Source organism: Scyliorhinus canicula, chromosome 8 (genome assembly GCF_902713615.1).
Source record: "Scyliorhinus canicula chromosome 8, sScyCan1.1, whole genome shotgun sequence".
Lineage (NCBI taxonomy): Eukaryota > Metazoa > Chordata > Chondrichthyes > Carcharhiniformes > Scyliorhinidae > Scyliorhinus > Scyliorhinus canicula.
The window spans coordinates 184,853,716-184,875,228 of record NC_052153.1 but is presented as its reverse complement, the minus strand read 5'-3'; the positions used below and the strand labels follow the sequence as shown (position 1 = coordinate 184,875,228).

The 21,513-nt window shown below is 48.0% G+C and overlaps 1 protein-coding gene across 1 annotated transcript in view; it reads left to right on the top strand.

Annotated features, from left to right (window-relative positions):
* The first annotated feature begins 15,637 nt into the window (after nucleotides 1–15,637).
* LOC119970726 (microfibrillar-associated protein 3-like) overlaps nucleotides 15,638–21,513 on the top strand; it is a 39,932-nt gene continuing 34,056 nt past the window's right edge. Inside the window, exons 1-2 of the mRNA XM_038805800.1 lie at nucleotides 15,638–15,940; nucleotides 18,228–18,640. Coding sequence (XP_038661728.1) covers nucleotides 18,376–18,640 — 265 coding nt within the window. The 5' untranslated portion in view covers nucleotides 15,638–15,940; nucleotides 18,228–18,375. The remainder of the gene's footprint in view (nucleotides 15,941–18,227; nucleotides 18,641–21,513) is intronic.

The window sequence follows — 21,513 nt, the reverse complement described above, 5'->3', positions numbered from 1 at the left end:
GAAGGGTGAGAGGGGATCTCATTGAAACTTACAGAATACTGAGAAGCTTGGATAGAGTGAACGTGGAGAGGATGTTTCCACTAGTTGGAGAAACTAGAACCCAAGGGCACAGCTCAGACTGAAGGGAGAACCCTTTAAAACAGAGCCGAGGAGGAATTTCTTCAGCCAGAGGGTGTTGAATCTGTGGAACTCAGTGGCTTGGTCGGCCATTTCAGAGGCCATTTAAGAGTCAATCACATTGCTGTGGGTCTGGAGTCACATGTGGGTCGGACCAGGTGAGGACGGCAGATTTCCTTCCCTCAAGGGCACGAGTGAACCAGTTGGGTTTTTAAGACAATCGACAATGGTTTCATGGTCATCATTAGACATTTTAAATTCCAGATGTTTTTATTGAGTTTAAATTCCACCACCTGCTGTGGTGGGATTCGAACCCGGGTCTCCAGAGGATGACCCTGGGTCTTTGGATTACTGGTGCACAGATCAACAAATAACAGGAGGAGGAGGCTCCAGAAATTTTCCCACCTTCAATGATGGAGGGCCCAGAACATCAGTGCAAAAGATGACACCGAAACATTTGTAACAGTCTTCAGGCAGGGTCAAGTGGATGATCCATCTCTAGCCCTCTCCGGAGATCCTTAGCATCACAGATGCCAGTCTTCAACCAATCTGACTATTATTTTTCTTAAATGAATTTGAGCTCTTCCTGGTGTTCCACCTTGTCCCTGCCGGTCATTTCGCAGCTGAGGCTTGTCCAGATTTTCCCAGGAAGGTTGAAATCTGGGATCCATGATGTGGAGATGCCGGCGTTGGACTGGGGTGAGCACAGTAAGAAGTCTTACAACACCAGGTTAAAGTCACGTTCAAACACGAGCTTTCGGAGCACGGCTCCTTCTTCAGGTGAATCACCTGAAGAAGGAGCCGTGCTCCGAAAGCTCGTGTTTGAAACAAACCTGTTGGACTTTAACCTGGTGTTGTAAGACTTCTTACTGAAATCTGGGATGTCACTGTTCGAGGCAGGTTCTGGGGGTTGATGATTGCAGTCATCCAGGAGGTGTTATATTGGGAGGTGGGGTTGTCGCCAGTTTGTAGGGTGGAGAGTGTGTTCCCATGGGGGTACAGGATTTCAGACAAGTACGTGGGGATTTTTTTTGAGGTCCTTTCAGTGGGAGTGCTTCATTAGCTGTCAGTCAGTGGTCTGTTTCGAGGAGGATATGTTTCCTGCCGACATCAGGTGGTTCAATGTGTGCTCGCACAGGAAGCCACTCGAGCAGGGTTGGCTTCAATGAACCATAAATAATCCCCATAGACTTCCTGGAGATATCTACCATGTTTTTTTGTGGTGGTCCCTGAACCAGGTTAAGCAGCTGCACTCTGCTGATGGGCAAACTAGGGTTTTTTAATATTGTTATACCCAGATTATATACCCAGGCCCCTGGAGTGAGATTTTGAGCCATGATTGTCTGACTCAGAGGGAAGCTAATATATACTGTGTGGCTGTACCCTGACAGAACTTAGTCACAGTACAATGTAAGGACAGTTTCAGTTTTCGGTACACAGCAGCAGAGTGGTTATGCTGCTTGATATAGGCCGAAGTGAATGATGAACTACAGAACATTTAGTTTCAATAATTTATTGCAGAACAACTGCATGATAAGATAACTAGGATCAATAAAATAATGAACTACGAACACCAATTAATTATTGTAGAACTACTGCACAATACGTCTATCCTCCGTCACGACCTACTCCCAACTCCCAGACCACAAGGTCACGTGATGGGTTTACTCTGCCACCTGGTGGTCGGAGGTCACACATAACGTTATGTACAAACTTGCCTTATGCACATCATCACAGTTAGCAATTCAGAGATTTGCTCTACTGATCCAGAGGCATGAGTTCAAATCCTACCTTGTCAGGTTGCAAATTTTAATTCAGTCGATAAGCCTGAGATTAAAAAGCTAGTACTGCAATGGTGGCCACTGCAATGACTGACGATAAGGGAATAGTGTAGATGGGCTTTAGAGGGGTTTCACAGGTCGGCGCAACATCGAGGGCCGAAGGGCCTGTACTGCGCTGTAATGTTCTATGTTCTATGTCATAAAACCCATCACGGATGTCCTTCAGGGAAGGACATCTGTTGTCCTCTCACAATCTGGCCTGTGTGTGGATTCCAGACCCATAGCAATGTGGTTGATTCTTAACTGCCCTCTGAAATAGCCCAGGAAGTCACATATTAATATTCACGAAGGCAGCTGGCCACCACCTTCTGAAAGAGCATTAGGGGCGGGTAATAAATCCTGGGCTTGCCAACGACGCCCCCGTCCTGCCAACTAATAATTTAAAAATAAATTAATGCAATCCCGCAACGTGCGGCAGCGCCCCGACTTAGTATCCGGTTCCCGGTTCCAGGGAAGCTCACACGTTGCGATGGGTTGGACTGTTGGGCCTGGCTGAATTCACGCCGTACCTGAAATAAGGCGCGCAACTTCATCAAAATTACGTGGAGCAAATAAGTTCCAGTTACAATCAGATTGTGGCTTATTCACCCACATGTGTTCAAGCAGGCCCACTGAGGTCCTTATCAGGTTCAATTTACACAGCACGAGAATGTAAGGGTTCCGCACAAGTTATTTGATCCGCTGAAACTCTTCCCATTGTACGGCCCTGCTGTGGTTTAGCACAACGCCAGTGTTTTCACCTCCACTGTGCCTCACTAACTTGTCGGACACTATTTCATTTTGTGAAAATTCTTCCCGTACACTCTATACAACAGGCCAAATAAATCACTCCTGCTGGAAGAGGAGCAAATGATTTGGCAGGATTGCCAGTCTGTGAGAAACCCGACAAAGGTCTACATTTAACAGGTTGAGAACAATTTACTGCCAGACTACAGAGATTTTGCTTTTTACAACTCTGCGGCCTGTATCCTATCTCATGGTAAGTCCCGTTAACTAACATTCCCTTGTGCTTCTCGTATTATTAGAATGATATAATACCATGATCTTACTTACTGTACAATACACAGGGCATCAATCACTCATAAGGGATTAGGTAAACACATTTTGAGTTCTTGAAATAAGACTTGGCACGTAAGGGCAGTTATACATAGGTATAAAGTTTGAAGGCATCAGAACTCTGCTCAAAGCAAAAGCGAAACTAAGACCAGATCATATGACACACTTCCGTTATAGTTAAGTCTGTTGATATTCCTTAAAGGCATATCACAACATCCCCCTTTCTTTTTAAAGCTACGTTCCCACCTTCCAAAGAACTATAACTGATAATAATAATGATCTTTATTGTCACATGTAGGCTTGCATTAACACTGCAATGAAGTTACTGTGAAAAGCTCCAAGTCACCGCATTCCGGCACCTGTTTGGGTACACGGAGGGAGAGTTTACCTAAGAAACACGTCTTTTGGGACTTGTGAGAGGAAACCGGAGCACCCGGAAGAAACCCACGCAGACACGGGGAGAACGTGTAGATTCCACACAGACAGTGACAGTGAATTAAACCTGGGACCCTGGAGCTATGAAGCAACCGTGCCACCCACTGTGCTACCGTGCTGCCCTTCCACCCAGAGATATAGTTACAAACCATACAGATCCCAAACTGTATCCTCATTCCCATGTGGATGTGATCCGTTTTAATTCAGTTGATGTCCTTACACCATCTCCCTGTTCCAAATTTGGGACCTTCCTGTTCCCTTACAGCCTGTCATGTAGCTGAAAGTCTCTGTTGCGTTAGTCTGTAGTTGAGATGATCCTATTGACTATTGACAATACATGTTCAGGTTTAGCTACTGTTACGTGATAGAACTGATGAATCTAGAAGGTTTTAAAGCATAAATGTAATCTGCTGGTGTGCCCAGATCTTGTAACGGTAACCTTGTCTGAAGGTTTCTTTGATTGCTCACAGTGATCTGCACGATGGTTATTCTGTTTCTGTTTGTATTTGGGATCTAGTCCTCGATGCAATAGGATTGTGTGGTGGCTGGGGAGGTGGAATGGACCTGATTTGTCCTCGGTTATGCCCCATCATTGCACCTTTACAATTAACTCATAGGATTATCACATCAGCTAGTTTTCATGTACCTTTTGTGGGATCATGGATGTGAATTTGTTGCCCAAAATGTAAACTTGGCAATTCTGTACCTGGATTTTTATCATGTGCGATGATCACCCTCTCCCATCCATAGAATCCCTACAGCGCTGAAGGGGGTCATTCAGCCCATCGAGTCTGCATCTACCCTCCGAAAGAGCACCCTACCGAGGCCCACTCCCCTACTCCATCCCCGTAAGCCCACCTAACCTGCACATCTTTGGACAAGAAGGGGCAATTTATCATGGCCCATCCACCTAACCTGCACATCTTTGGACAAGAAGGGGCAATTTATCATGGCCCATCCACCTGACCTGCACATCTTTGGACTGTGGGAGGAAACCGGAGCGCCCGGAGGAAACCCACCCAGACACGGGAAGAAAGTGCAGACCCCGCATAGGCAGTTACCCAAGGCCGGAATTGAACCCGGGTCCCTGGTGCCGTGAGGCAGCAGTGCAGACCACTGTACCACCATGCTGCCCTCACGGTGGGGGATTCAGTGATGGTAATGCTGCGGATTGGGGTGGGGGGGGGGGGTGGGGGGGGGGGCTCAGGATGGGCTGGAGGGGGCCAGGTCAGTGGTCGCCCCCCGGATGGGGGTCATTTTGGGTCTGTCAAGTCTTCTTGATGAACACCCCGTAACGGGGCAAAGCACAGCTGCATCCTGTCTGCCCTAAAATCCTCTCGCCGCACAGCCAATCTGCAGCTTCTTCCCTGGAGAAGCATTTCATTCCCCTTGAAATTTCACTGGGCTCTGTGGTTTCAATGTTGCAGTCTGCCTTCTATTATCCTTTTGTACTTGGTTGTTGATTCACCATTTCACGCCCACCCCCCCACAAAGTTTCAATAGGCTGTATGGCTTCACTGTTGCCTCCCTTTGTACTTTAAAAGAAAAATTGAATTTAAAATACAATTGATATTTGAGCCTCTGCATTTTCACTGTTGCAGTATGCCTATTTTTATCCCTTGTACTTGGTTGTCTACATTGAATATCACACCCCATTTTAAGACTTATAAGAGCCTCTTGATTGCCAGCTATTTTAAAGGAGGGATTAGGTTTGCTTGTTTTTATAGCACTCCATTATCTTTGAAGTGCTTCCTCTTTTGAGCAGGTGTCCTGTCGAACTGCATTATTCCTATTGTGGATATTTTTCTACTCTAAATTGCTTCCAGGAAAGAGCAAGTGAGTCTGAGTGCATTTTTCACATAGTGGATTTGTTTAAAGTCTGAAGTGCTTCCTAGAAAGATCAGGTGCTCTATCTGACAGCAATTTTTTTGGACTGCATCTTTTTTTTGACCTCTGATGCTTGAACCGCATGCCTGGTACTTTCACACTGTAGAAACAGCTGGCACCACTCAGACATTAAAGTGCAAGGGTTCCTCAATGAGGACCTTCTCGCAGCCATTGTTGAATACGCTGGATAGATGTGATGATCACACTGGGGGCGGGGGGGGCTTAAAGGCCGTCGTATCCCGCAGGTGGTCAGTGACATGGCTGAACAGTGCCCTGGCACTGCCCCTGGCAGTGTCAACCTGGCTGTATCAACCGGGGGTGCGGTGCTGTAGGATTAGGGCGGCCTCTAAAATGGGTACCTCAGCCCCTGAGGATCCGACCTTGCAAGTCACTTCGCTCCCACACATCACATTTTCGGCACGAATCACCGCTGGCTCCAATTTCTAAGTGCGGGTGGATTGCGATTGTGGATATTGCTGAGCCATCCGGGGGGAATCGCACCTCGTTGCCTGGCAAACGCCACACTAAGTAATGGAACATACAGTGCAGAAGGAGACCATTCGGCCCATAGAGTCTGCACCAACCCACTTAAACCCTCACTTCCACCCTATCCCCGTAACCCTTCCTCACCTTTTTGGTCACTAAGGGCAATTTATCATGGCCAATCCGCCTAACCTGCACAACTTTGGACTGTGGGAGGAAACTGGAGCACCCGGAGGAAACCCACGCAGACACGGGGAGAAAGGGCAAACTCCACACAGATGGTCACCGGAGGCCGGAATCGAACCCGTGTCTCTGGCGCTGTGAGGGAGCGGTGCTAACCACTGTGCCACCGTGCAAACCTTGGCCCCTTCCTATTTCTCACCACCCAAAAGCACAGCGTCAATATGTATAATGACAACAGCCAGCTCTAGCTCGCTGCCACCTCTCTTGACCACTCCATTGTTGTTAAATGATCAGACTGCTGAATTTCTTCCAATTAAATATTGGGAAGGTTGAATCCAGAATCTTAGCAACCTTGTTGTCAAATTTGGTAACAGAGGGGTTTACAATCACATATTTGTGCCATTAATAAGACCACCCATTTCCACCTCCATAACACTGCTTTCCTCCGTACCTCAGCTCATTCGCTGATGAAACCCTCATTCGTGTCCCTACCTCTAGATTTGGCTATTCCCAATGCATTTCCCCTGGTTGGGCTCCCCAATTCTCCCCTCCGTAAAACTGAGGCCATCCAAAACTCTGCTGCCTGACCTCTCTCTCGCACCAGGCCCTGTTTGCCTAACGGCGGTGACCTATATTGGCCCTTAGTCAAGCGACGTCTTGATCTGAAAAATTCTCATCCGTGTTTTCAAATCTCGCGTAGCCCCACCTCTCCCTGTCTCTGTCATCTCCTTGAGCCCCAGAATCCTCCCAGGTAACCACGTTCATCTAATTCTGGCCTCGTGGGCATCCCCAATTTTAATTGCACCCCCCATTGGTGGCCATGCCTACAGCTGCCGAGACTGTAAACTCTGGAATCCCCTCTCTAAACCTCCCTTTCCACCTTTTAAGCTCCTTAAAATATACATCTTCTGGCCACCTATCGTCATATATCCTTATGTGGCTTGTTGTTATATTTTGTTTAAACTGCTCCAATCGTGTATCTTGGGACATGCTGTTATGTTAAAGGCAGGATATAAATGTAAGTAGTTGTTGTAACTAGTTGATTGGCCCCATGCCAATTCTGCCTGATTTATGCTCCCATAAAGTACCACTGGACATTTTACAATGTAATCATAGATTCATTGAATTTACAGTGCCCATTGGGTCTGCACCTGAAAGAGCACCCCACCCAAGCCCACACCCCCACCCCACCCCCATAACCCAGTAACCCCACCCAACACCGAGGGCAATTTTGGACACTAAGGGCAATTTTGGACACTAAGGGCAATTCATCATGGCCAATCCACCTAACCTGAACATCTTTGGACTGTGGGAGGAAACCGGAGCACCCGGAGGAAACCCATGCAGACACGGGGAGAACGTGCAGACTCCACACAGTGACCCAAGCCGGGAATCGAACCTGGAACCCTGGAGCTCTGAGGCAGCAGTGCTAACCACTGTGCCACCACACCCAGACTGACACTCCAGTGCAGCACTGAGAAGCATTGCACTATCAGGAGTGCCGTTGTTGGGATGAGACATTAAACCAAGGTCCTGGCTACCTTCGTCGGCGGACACTAAACATGCAACTGCGCTTGTTTAGAGCAGGCATTGTCAAACTCGGGGGCACGACCCGAGGGTGGGTCGCGGGTGGATGCTGGGAGAGTCGTGGAGCAGTCCGTTGTGGCACTCCCGATCGCGCAAATGCACGTGTAACAGCTGCAGCAGCCGGCTTTTAATTATGCCCGATCATCGGTGAGCTTGCGCAAAACTATGGGCATGCGCAATGATCATTGGCGAACGCATGCGCAGTGCGGCTGTATTTTCTTTTCTACGGTCGCAGCCTTTTTTTTTACAAGTTCTTTGGGCCAAAGGGACAAAGGGACCATTGGGGCCAAAGGGTCTCAAAACCATTTCTTTCATTTTTGTCAGCAACAATTAAACACGGTAAGAGAAAATGGTGGGTCGCGAAGGTCGGCTGGGTTAGAACAAAGAACAAAGAAAAGTACAGTACAGGAACAGGCCCTACGGCCCTCCAAGCCTGTGCTGACCATGCTGCCCCTCTGAACTAAAATCTTCTACACTTCCTGGGTCTGTATTCCTCTACTGCCATCCTATTCATGTATTTGCCAAGATGCCGCTTAAACGTCACTATCGTCCCTGCTTCCACCACCTCCTCCGGTAGCGAGTTCCAGGCACCCACTACCCTCTGTGTCAAAAACTTGCCTCGTACATCTCCTCTAAACCTTACCCCTCGTACCTTAAACATATGCCCCCTAGTAATTGACCCCTCTACCCTGGGAAAAAGCCTCTGACTATCCACTCTGTCTATGCCCCTCGTAATTTTGTAGACCTCTATCAGGTTGCCCCTCAACCTCCGTCATTCCAGTGAGAACAAACCGAGTTTATTCAACCGCTCCTCATAGCTAATGCCCTCCATACCAGGCAATATCCTGCTAAATCTCTTCTGCACCCTCTCTAAAGCCTCCACATCCTTCTGACAGTGTGGCAACCAGAATTGAACACTATACTCCAAGTGTGGCCTAACTAAGGTTCTATACAGCTGCAACATGACTTGCCAATTTTGATACTCAATGCCCCGGCCAATGAAGGCAAGCATGCCATATGCCTTCTTGATTACCTTCTCCACCTGTGTTGCCCTTTCAGTGACCTGTGGACCTGTGCACCTAAATCTCTCTGACTGTCAATACTCTTGAGGGTTCTACCATTCACTGTATATTTCCTACCTGCATTAGACCTTCCAAAATGCATTACCTCACATTTGTCTGGATTAAACTCCATCTGCCATCTCTCCGCCCAAGTCTCCAAATGACCTAAATCCTGCTGTATCCTCTGACAGTCCCAATCGCTATCCGCAATTCCACCAACCTTTGTGTTGTCTGCAAACTTACTAATCAGACCACTTACATTTTCCTCCAAATAATTTATATATATTACGAACAGCAAAGGTCCCAGCACTGATCCCTGTGGAACACCACTAGTCACAGCCCTCCAATTAGAAAAGCACCCTTCCATTGCTACTCTCTGCCATCTATGACCTAGCCAGTTCTGTATCCATCTTGCCAGCTCACCCCTGATCCTATGTGACTTCACCTTTTGTACCAGTCTGCCATGAGGGACCTTGTTAAAGGCCTTACTGAAGTCCATGTAGACAACATCCACTGCCCTACCTGCATCAATCATCTTTGTGACCTCTTCAATAAACTCTATCGTTAATGAGACACGACCTCCCCTTCACAAAACCATGCTGCCTCTTGCTAATACGTCCATTTGCTTCCAAATGGGAGTAGATCTTGTCTCAAAGAATTCTCTCCAGTAATTTCCCAACCACTGACGTAAGGCTCACCGGCCTGTAGTTCCCTGGATTATCCTTGCTACCCTTCTTAAACAAAGGAACAACATTGGCTATTCTCCAGTCCTCCGGGACATCATCTGAAGACAGTGAGGATCCAAAAATTTCTGTCAAGGCCTCAGCAATTTCCTCTCTAGCCTCCTTCAGTATTATGGGGTCGATCCCATCAGGCCCTGGGGACTTATCTACCTTAATATTTTTCAAGATGCCCACCACCTCGTCTTTTTGGATCTCAATGTGACCCAGGCTAGCTACACATCCTTCTCCAGACTCAACATCCACCAATTCCTTCTCTTTGGTGAATACTAATGTAAAGTATTTGTTTAGTACCTCGCCCATTTCGTCTGGCTCCACGCATAGATTCCCTCCCCTGTCCTTCAGTGGGCCCACCCTTTCCCTGGCTACCCTCTTGCTTTTTATGTACGTGTAGAAAGCCTTGGGATTTTCCTTAACCCTGTTTGCCAATGACTTTTCGTGACCCCCCTTCTCGCCCTCCTGACACCTTGCTTAAGTTCCTTCCTACTTTCCTTATATTCCACGCAGGCTTCGTCTGATTGCAGCCTTCTAGCCCTGACAAATGCCTCCTTTTTATTTTTGACGAGGCCTACAATATCTCTCGTTATCCAAGGTTCCCGAAATTTAGGTCCCGAAGGTTGGCCGCTTGGTAATAATAATAATGATAATAATAATAATCGCTTATTGTCCCGAGTAGGCTTCAATGAAGTTCCTGTGAAAAGCCCCTAGTCGCCACACTCCGGCGCCTGTTCGGGGAGGCCGGTACAGGAATTGAACCCGCGCTGCTGCCTTGTCCTGCATTACAAGCCAGCTATTTAGCCCATTGTGCTAAACCAGACCTAAAAATGGGGAAAAAGTTTGAAAAACACTGGTTGAGAGGACAAGCTGTGAGCTGGCTTGTTGTTTGTGCCAACACCATTTCCCCCAACCGAGACCAAGAGAATTTATTGCTTACGTCTTATCGCTGTTTGCTGGATCTTTCCATCTGTTGCAGGCTTGCCCCCTTTGCGTAAGAAGAAAATGATGACTGCACTTCATAACTGTACTAGGTGCAATCCTGAGAGTGCGAAATGTTCCTATTAATGTAAGATTTTTTTAACTTTGCTTACTGGTATACAGTGGGAAGCATGGTAGCATAGTGGTTAGCACAATTGTTTCATAGCTCCAGGGTCCCAGGTTTGATTCCCGACTTGGGTCACTGTCTGTGCAGAGTCTACACGTTGTCCCCGTGTCTGCGTGGGTTTCCTCCGGGTGCTCCGGTTTCCTCCCACAGTCTAAAGATGTGCAGGCTAGGTGGATTGGCCATGCTAAATTGCCCTTAGTGTCCAAAATAGTGTTGGGTGGGGTTAATGGGTTCTGGGGATAGGGTGGAAGTGAGGGCTTAAGTAAGGTGCTCTTTCCAAGAGCTGGTGCAAACTTGATGGGCCGAATGGCCTCCTTCTGCACTGTAAATTCTATGATTCAAAGATTCTACTCATGTAAAGCAAATACTGCAGCACATTTCATCTGTGCAGCAATTCAGTGACAGCATTGCAGTGTTTGGCTTATGAAGAGAGCTCCATTGGAACAATATCAATGTACTTTATACCTTAGAACACAGTCCCAGGTACATGGTTGGCAATACTAAGACCTTTGGAGTTGTCAATGGTATTTTTAGTGTTGTTACCTGTCAGTGTATATCAACGTTACTGCTGTCCGTCAAGTGTGAATTCAAACTGGAGAAAGTTAAGATGTGGCTGACATTGCCCCCCCCCCCCCCCCCCCCCCCCACCCCGCCACTTTAATGCTGAGTGCTGCCAAAGCCCCTTAACTTGACACAGAGTCCTAATTGGCTGGGGCCAATGCACGCAGAGTGGCGACATGACCCAATTTTATATGCAGCTAACTAGAGGCACCATAAAGTAGCTGACCCGCAGCAGCCCTGGAACAGGCATAGTTAATACTGCAATCTCACAGTAACTGGGATGCAGGAACACGGCAATTAACTATGAGGCTGTGGGAGAGCTCTGCAAAGTGTGCCGTCTTAAAGCTGAACTACTCTTTCATTTTGTGACACATTTCTCTCGAAGTTCATCCTTGATGCTTGGCTTTCACTCTATTACTTCCCACATGCTGCACCCCCCCCCCCCCCCCCCCCAGTCCGCCGGATATACCCCACGCCCTCGATCACACCGGATTACCCCCAACCCCATGCTCTTTATTTTCCAACAACTCTCCCTCTGTTTCAGGGGAGTTCTCCCCAGTCTCCCAGGGCCAACGCAGAAAGAAGTAGATGATCTGGCCACATTGCTGCCTGTGAGACTTACTGTGCACCAATTGGCTGACATGTCTCCGACATTACAACAGTGACAACTCTTCAAATGTACGTCATTGGCCGCAACGTGCTCTGGGACATTCTGGGACCTTTTTTTTCTTTCCTTCCCTGCCCTCTCTTTGAAGTTGCTTGGATTGGCAACGCCCCATCGTTTGGCCACCGCGGATCAAAAAATGCCTTCCGTGCAAAACTAAAGTGCTCGAAGCTAAATTCTTGCTGTTGACAAGCTGAAGAATACTCCCTTCTACAAGCCATGTCTCGTCGCTCCTAACCAGGAATGACACCAATTCACATTTCAAACTGCCTTGCGTTTCCATTTGTGTCAGCCACGCTTCAGTTGGTGCCAATCTTACCTTTGAGGCAGGAAAGGTTGATGCTTCAAGTTCCACTCTAGGGGCTTGAACATGTAATCAAGGCTGACACTCCAGCGCAGCAGTGAGGGAGTGCTGCACTGCCCTACATCACAACAGTGACTACACTTCAAAAGTGCGTAATTGTCTGTAAAACACCCGGGTATGTGCTGAGCCTGTGTAAAGTGCTATATTTCCTCCTGGTCTTTTCATTGCCCGACATTCCTTCCTTCAAGATGGGACGTTAAAGCGAGGCTCCGTCTGCTACCTCGTGTGGGTGTGAAAGATTCCTTGGCGCTAATCACGGAATGGCAGGGACCTCTCTGGGTCCTAGCTAACACTTAAACCCGACAACACAGATTAATTGAATATTTATATCTCTCTCTGAGCTTGTAGTGTATGCCGTGCTTCCTTGCAATGTTGCGAGGACTGGGAATTAGCAGCTCTGAGGGGAGCTTGGTTAGGCTGGGGTTGATCTCCTTGGAACAGAGGAGGCTGAGGGCAGATTTGATTAAGATGTACAAAACCATGTGAGACCTGGAGAGAGTGAAGTGCCTATTTACCTGAGCAGAAGGTCAGTGACTGTGGGACATAGATTTAAAGCAGCACGGTAGCATTGTGGTTCGCACAGTTGCTTCACAGCTCCAGGGTCCCAGGTTCGATTCCCGGCTTGGGTCACTGTCTGTGCGGAGTCTGCATGGTCTCCCCGTGTGTGTGTGGGTTTCCTCCGGGTTCTCCGGTTTCCTCCCACAATCCAAAGATGTGCCGGTTAGGTGGATTGGCCATGATAAATTGCCCTTAGTGTCCAAAATTGCCTTTTGTGTTGGGTGGGGTTAATGAGTTGTGGGGATGGGGTGGGGGTGTGGGCTTGGGTGGGGTGCTCTTTCCAAGAGCTGATGCAGACTCGATGGGCCGAATGGCCTCCTTCTGCACTGTAAATTCTATGACAAAAGACATTGATAGAAGGGTTGGAGGGGAGATGAGGAAAAATCTTTTTCACCCGGAGGGTTGTGGGGGGTCTGTGAACCAACTCACTGTCTGAAAGCGTCGTAGAGACAGAACCCCTTGACTCGTTTTAACGGTGGCTGGATATGGACCTCAAGGGCAGCACGGTAGCATGGTGGTTAGCATAAATGCTTCACAGCTCCAGGGTCCCAGGTTCGATTCCCGGCTGGGTCACTGTCTGTGCGGAGTCTGCACGTCCTCCCCGTGTGTGCGTGGGTTTCCTCCGGGTGCTCCGGTTTCCTCCCACAGTCCAAAGATGTGCGGGTTAGGTGGATTGGCCATGCTAAATTGCCCGTAGTGTCCTAAAAAGTAAGGTTAAGGGGGGGGTTGTTGGGTTACGGGTATAGGGTGGATACGTGGGTTTGAGTAGGGTGATCATTGCTCGGCACAACATCGAGGGCCGAAGGGCCTGTTCTGTGCTGTACTGTTCTATTTCTATTTCTAAGTGCCGTAACCAGCGGTGCTACTGACCAAGTGCTGGAAAGTGGGATCCGGCTGGGTGGGCCGTTTTCCGTCCGGTGCAGACAAGGGTGGCCCTGATCTGTGCCATAAACCTTCTCTGATTCTAACAGCAACAATACGTCCAAAGTAATTCATCGACTGCTAAATAATTTCTGATGTTTCAAAAACTAAATGGGTTTTTAAACAGCCACCAACGGTAGTTTTTCATGACTGAGTTTTATGCTTCACATTCCTGAACTGAATTTTAATCCCACCAGCTGTCGTGGTAGGATTTGAACCCATGTCCCCGGAACATTAACCTGGGCCTCAGGATTCCTCATCCTGTGACATTAACCCAACACTGCCGCTTCTCATTGAGATATGATCCATCTGTCAATAATACATGAATGTTCCAGGTCAACAAAGAAAATAGAAGCAGGAGGACGCCATTCGGCCCTTCAAGCCTGCTCCACCATTCATTATGATCATGGCCGATCATCAAGTTCAATACCCTGTTTGCGCCTTCTCCCCATATCCCTTGATCCCTCTTGCCCCAAGAGCTATAACTAATTCCTCCTTGAAATGACACAATATTTTGGCCTCAACTACTTTCTGTGATAGTGAATTCCACAGATTCACCACTCTCTGGGTGAAGAAATTTCCCCTCACCTCAGTCCTAAAAGGTTTGCCCCTTATCCTCAAACTAGGACCCCTAGCTCTGGACTCCCCCCCCCCCCCCCCCCCCCCACATTCTTTCTGAATCTACCCTGTCTAATCCTGTTAAAATTTCTATGATATCCCTGTCACCCTTCTAAACTCAAATGAATATAATCCTGACCGATGTCGTCTCTCCTCATATGCCAGGTCAACTGTCTTCTCCTTAATAATAATCTTTATTAGTGTCACAAGTAGGCTTACATTAACACTGCAATGAAGTTACTGTGAAAAGCCCCTAGTCGCCACACTCCGGCGCCTGTTCGGGTACACTGAGGGAGAATTCAGAATGTCCAATTCACCTATCAGCACATCTTTCGGGACTTGTGGGAGGAAACCGGAGCACCCGGAGGAAACCCACGCAGACACGGGGAGAACGTGCAGACTCTGTACAGTCAGTGACCCAAGCAGGGAACGGATCCTGGGTCCCTGGTGCTGTGAAGCAGCAGAGTTTTTTTTAAATATAAATTTTGAGTATCCAATTCATTTTTTCCAATTAAGGGGCAATTTAGCGTGGCCAATCCACCTAGCCTGCACATCTTTGGATTGTGGGGGCGCAACCCACGCAAACACGGAGAGAATGTGCAAATCCCAGAGCCGGGATCGAACCTGGGACCTCGGCGCGTGACGAGGCAGGGCTAACTCACTGCACCACCCTGCTGCCCTGTGAAGCAGCAGAGTTGACCACTGTGCGACCGTGACACCCTTGATTTAGATGTAGAGCAGCGGGATTCGTCCCTGGTGTTCATTTCACCCTCAACTAATATCACTTTAAAAAAATATACCAGAATGGCTGTGTGCAAATAATAATCTTTATCAGTGTCACAAGTAGCCACGATGTGGAGATGCCGGCGTTGGACTGGGGTGAGCACAGTAAGAAGTCTGACAACACCAGGTTAAAGTCCACCAGGTTTGTTTCAAACACTAGCTTTCGGAGCACTGCTCCTTCTGTTGTCAGACTTCTAACAGTGTCACAAGTAGGCTTACATTAACACTGCAATGAAGTTACTGTGAAAAGCCCCCGAGTCGCCACATTCCACACATTGGCTGGCACCTACATGGCAACAGTCTTCAAAAGCACTTTGGTTGGGGGGGGGGGGGGGGGTGTGACTATAAATGCCAATTCTTTATTTCGAATCATGAATTCAGAAGAGTTCCCTGATGGGAAGAAGTTGCCAGCGGTGGGGCTGGCGCTTCTTCGTTACACAGCGTCCAGGGTGCGGGGAGAGGGCATGCGCATTCAGATTCCCGGGTCGGGTCGGGGCGGTGCTACGTGTGCGGCCGCGGGTATAGGGCATTCAGGGCGCGGGGCGGCACCTTGTCTCTCTATCTGTGGCTGCCGCCGCCGCCGGTGGTTGGGGCGGCGATGATGATATGCAGCGTCCCGGGCGGGCCGGGCTGACTGTTCCGTCAGTGTAGCGGAGGCAGCAGCAAAATACAGCAGCAGTAGCTCTGCGTTGCCTTATGAGCCCGGTGCCAGCTCCTCTCCAGAGGGGTAGAGAGAGAGGGGGGAGGGGGGGCTCAGAGCAGCAAAAAATTAATGCAACATTTGCAACAAGTCTAAACGCAGCCCGACGGGATCGGAATAAGGAAACCCGGAAAAAATAATAACAACCCTCTTTTTTTCATTTAAAAAATATAATGTTTTAGTTTTTTTTAAAAAATGCATTGAGAGGATTGCAGAGCTGAGGGCAAGCAGAGGGAAAGAGGACACAGTGCTGCCGCTGGAAAGGACAGAGATCAGCTGGTGAGTAACACACACTCACTGTCAGTCAGCATTTACCTGCCTGCACCCCCATTATACACCCAGAGATCGGGGTGAGGATTTCCTGCTCAACACTCCATAACCCCCGCAGGATCGCCGTATTCTGGGCAATGCACATGGGTGATCTGTATAAATGCCATAATCTGATAAACCTCTTACATTGCATGGCTCCCTTCTGACCCTAGCCGCACATTCCATCACCAACCTGCCTCGAATCATATTTTGTGCGTACGTAATCTGTTTGTTTTATGTGCCTTGGATGTGCGCTGGAATTGCCGTCAGCCACAAGGTTACCAAGCCAGGAGGCGAAAAGTGGGCATTGAGCTGAACAGCTCCAGTTTGGCTGCCTCACAGACACAATGCATCCGAATGACTCCTCTGCTGTAGATTTTTAATGTTCCTATATCTGCCCCTCTGCTATGGCCAATATCTAGTCTGTGTCATCCATATATCAGTTCTTTAATATATCAATTCTTTAATATATAGTGCTAACACTGCCAATCTCTAGCCTTTCTGTGGAGATGTGTAACGTCTGTTTTCTGTCTCTGGTACGCTTTTGGTCCTCTTATCTAAGGAAAGATATTCTGCCCTTGGAGGCAGCCCAGAGGTTGGTCCCGGGTATGGAGGGATTTTCTGATAAGGAGAGGTTGAGTAGGTTGGGCCTTGACTCATTTGGAGTTTAGAAGAAAGTGAGGCGACCTTATTGAGACGTGTCAGATACTCGGGGGGAGGGGGGGGGGGTGGTTTCATAGAATTTACAGTGCAGAAGGAGGCCATTCAGCCCATCGAGTCTGCACCGGCTCTTGGAAAGAGCACCCCACCCAAGCGCACACCCCCACCATATCCCCATAACCCAGTAACCCCCCCACCCAACACTAAGGGTAATTTTGGACACTAAGGCCAATTTAGCATGGCCAATCCACATCTTTAGACTGTGGGAGGAAACCGGAGCACCCGGAGGAAACCCACGCACACACGGGGAGAACGTGCAGACTCCGCACAGACAGTGACGCAAGCCGGGAATCTAACCTGGGACTCTGGAGCTGTGAAGCAATTGGGCTAACCACTAAGCTACCGTGCTGCCCAGGGTTTGACAGGGTCGAGGCTGAGAGGTTGTTTCCCCTTGTGGGAGAGTCGAGGACCAGAGGGCACAATCTCAGATTAAGGGGTCGTTCATTTAAAACAGAGAGGAGGAGGAATGTATTCTTTCAGAGGGTAGTGAATCTGTGGAATTCTTTACCAGCATAAAGGTTGAGTCGTTAAGTCTTTTCAAGGCTGAGAGAGACAGATTTTTAATCAGTCAGGGAATCGAGGGTTATGGGGACAAGGCGGGAAAGTGGAGTTGAGGATTATATCAGATCAGCCATGATCTCTTTGAATGGCAAAACAGATTCGACGGGCCAAAAGGCCTACTTCTGCTCATACGTCTTATGGTCTTCCACACGGTGGTTTTTTGGGGGGTTTCATGAAATCAAAGCAGCCTTTTGGAATAAACCAAAAGACCTTTCACACATTGTCTTTGGAGGAAAACCTGCACGTTCTATAGAAGGGAATCGGAATTGGCTTGAATGTTTCCCAGTTCGGAACCACGATAGGAAGTTTATATATCGTAGAATTATGTAGCATTAAATTATGAGAATGAGGCCACTCAGCCCATTGGGTCAGCACTAGCTCCCTTGAACAGCAATCCCGTTGATCCCACTCTCCTGCCCTTTCACCACATCCCTACAACCTTTATTCTCTGCTTATTAATCCAACCCCTTTCAAGGACTGCAATTAGATCGTTTTTCACCCATATCAGGCATTGCATAGCAATCCCTAATCTATTGCTGCATATGAAAGGGTTTTCCTTGTGTTGTCTCTGGTTGTTTTGCTAATCAGCTCAAAGCTGTGCCCTCTGATTCTCCGCACTTCACCCGTTGGAAACAGTTTCCCTGTATTTACTCTATTTATATCCTTCAGTATTTAAAACATCTCTTAAGCTCTGTTCTCAGGAGAACAACCCCCAGCTGCTCCAGTCTGCCCAGGTAACTGTAATCCCCCACTCCAGTATGGTGTCTGGAATTGGAGACAGTGCTGCTTGTGTTTTGTGTCGGCACAGTATAACTTCCTGGCTTTTGTAATCTATACGTCTATGTATAAAGGCCAGAATCGCGCAGGCTTTATCCACTGTTCTGTTAACCTGCTCTTGCACTTTCAACGATTAGTGCACTGTTCTTATCTCCCTGTTCTTGCACCCACTTTAAAATACGTTTGTTTTAATTTCCAGGTGGCATTGAATGTGGCTCATTTAGAAGGTTCCATGCCTACAGCCTGTTACCAAGTCGAAACAGTATATGTATCTTAATATGGGGAGAAGAAATTCCCAACTCACGCGTTTAACGAGGAGGAGGTCAAAGTGACCATTTCGCAGGAAGATGTTTGCGTTGCTCAGCCTGGGCTGCCGCTTTCTCCTGCTGGCTGCCAGTGGCTTGACGTGCGCCCTTGCCCAGGATGTAAATGGCAGTACTGGAAATGCCACGGAGCAAGTGCTTGGGTGGGTGCCTTTCGTCACATCCCGACTGGATCACATCATCGTGAAGGAGGGGGTCAGCGTGACGATGAACTGCAACGTCAGCGGCAACCCGGTGCCGCAGATCCAGTGGTACAACTCCAATGGCCGCTTGCTGAGCCAGGAAAGTGGTAAGTTGGAATCCCACCGCCCGCCACACTCCCAACTCTCCGCTCAGGTGAAATAAAAGTCAGAAGCACTTGCTAAAAGTCACCAGGGGTAGAGGAGGTTCAATCCTGCAACATTGCTGGTCATTCATTCTTGGGATGTCAGTGCCGCCAGCATTTATTGCCCCATCCCTCATTGCCCTTAGGTGGTGAGCCTTGAACCGCTGCAGTCCCTGTGGTGCAGGTACATCCACAGCGCTGTCAGGGAAGGAGTTTCAGGATTTTGATCCAGTGGCAGCGAAGTAGCAGCAAAATATTCCCAAGTCTGGAAGATGTTCGACTTAGACAGTGACAATAATGATCACTGAAAGTAAAGCTTAGATATTCACACAGGGCTATAACAGTGTGTTGACGAGGTAACCTCGACCGATTTATCATTGAATGATACAGCAGAGAAACTATAAAACCATTGAGAAGTTGTAGTGCAGAAAGAGGCCAGTCAGCCCATTTGGGCAGCACGGTAGCATGGTGGTTAGCATAAATGCTTCACAGCTCCAGGGTCCCAGGTTCGAATCCCGGCTGGGTCACTGTCTGTGTGGAGTCTGCACGTCCTCCCCGTGTGTGCGTGGGTTTCCTCCGGGTGCTCCGGTTTCCTCCCACAGTCCAAAGATGTGCGGGTTTGGTGGATTGGCCATGCTAAATTTGCCCGTAGTGTCCTAAAAAGTAAGGTTAAGGGGGGTTGGGTTACGGGTATAGGGTGGATATGTGGGTTTGAATAGGGTGATCATTGCTCGGCACAACATCGAGGGCCGAAGGGCCTGTTCTGTGCTGTACTGTTCTATAAGTGTCTGTGCCAGGTGTCTAGTCCGTTGTGCCTACATTGTTCTATTTTTTTTGTTTTTTCAAATTTTAGAGTGCACAATTAATTTTTTTCCAATTAAGGGGCAATAGAATGGCCAATCCACCTACCCTGCACATCTTTAGGTTGTGTGGGGTGGAACCCATGCAGACATGGCGAGAATGTGCAAACTCCACACGGACAGTGACCCAGAGCCGGGATCGAACCCGGGTCCTCGACACCGTGAGGCCGCAGTGCTAACCCACTGCGCCACCGTGCTGCCCTACATTGTTCTTTTTTAACCAACTCATCCAACCCTCCCTGGTCTTAGCCATAGCCCTGTCATTGGCTCCTTTTCAAGTGCCCTCTTTGAAAGTTCCAATTGAACCTGTGTAAGTTCAGACAGCACATTCCAAAACATTACTATTCACGGCATTTAAAAAATGCATTTCCTCCCTAGTTCTTTTGTCAACTATTTAAAATGTGGTTGCCCTTACTCCTGCCATTGCAAGTAGAGAACTGGGAAGAAATCTGTCTAAGCCCCTTGACAATCTGAATACCTGTACTAAATCTTCTATTAACCTCTTTGCTCTATGGAGAACAATCCTTCAAGATATGCAAACAACAAACAAATATAATTTCATCAATATTACTCTGTTGCCCCACCCTTCCAAATATGCACCTCACTTATTCGTTTGCATTAAAAAATGGTTGTGTTTAGCATTTGATCATTCCTCTTCAAAATGGCAGAAATATAGAAAGAAAGCCAATCCTTTCCTTTTTTCTTAAAATCCTGGTCACCTGATCCCACTCCCCAGCAGCAGGAATCATGGTTTTACAAGCAATTACCAAACTGTAGATGCTTCCCTTGACAATTAATCTCTGGTTGACCCGAGGGTGTGCCCACATAGATCAACCTGGGCAGTCTTAAAGCTGCATCTCAGTGCAGCTCTATGGCTTAGGATTCTTAGCAGACTAATGGATTTCTGGGCCAATAATATATAATGAGGCTAGGCTGGGGCATCCATTAGAGTACGGAAACACCTGAACCCCAGGGGAAAACATTACTTGATTTACTGCTCTGGCACTCTCATCGGTTTAGCACACTGGGCTAAATCGCTGGCTTTTAAAGCAGACCAAGGCAGGCCAGCAACACGGTTCGATTCCCGTACCAGCCTCCCCGAACAGGCGCCGGAATGTGGCGACTAGGGGCTTTTCACAGTAACTTCACTGAAGCCGACTTGTGACAATAAGCAATTTTCATTTCATTTCAGTTCATCTATGCTGTCAGTTTTGTGATGTTGATTAACATAAGGTAAAGAGGTTTCAGGTGCTGAATTTTCAGCAAATTGATAATTTAAAAGGACTAGATGAATTACGCTTTTCTTTGGCTGTATTAAAAAGGAATGAATAAAAAAAGAAACTTATCAATAGATCACTTTAAAAGCTTTATTTACACATCCTCTTGTCACTTTAGGGTCAATTGCTTCTATTCAGTGTAATGTGGATGAATGTGCATGTAGCTGCCATAAATTGGCATGAGTGTCCCTGGAGGTTGTTTCGGGGGCAGACCTTGGCATCGGGGATTTGAGGGGTTCTGGGATTATTTTGGGGGGAATACTTTGACAGGGGAGCGTGGTGGGGATGGGGAGAGGGGGAGGTTGCGGGTAAGGAGGGTCTTGAACTTGCCCTTTAAAACATTCCCTCCTGCAGACTGTGCTTCACAACGCCTCTTGAGGTGGCCTATCCCCGCACTGGAGCCGGCCAGGTCGAGTTGTGCAAGGTGTGGGCTTGCGACTCGAACCAGTCTGCACCCTTAAAAGGCATGCCCGAAAATCGGAAATCCCTGGAATGAAGTTGGGACCCCCCCCCGGAAATGGGACATCCGCGGCATTTTTAAAGAGTTCTCTAGTCACCTTGACTCGGCGAAAAGCCAGCCCATAATGCAAGTTACTAGTAAGCCTTAAATTAACAGGACTAGCTCAATTGAGAAGGGGGACTATATATTACTGATGCAATGTGTCCTTTAAACTGCGTGTGGAAATGTTCAATGCATGAA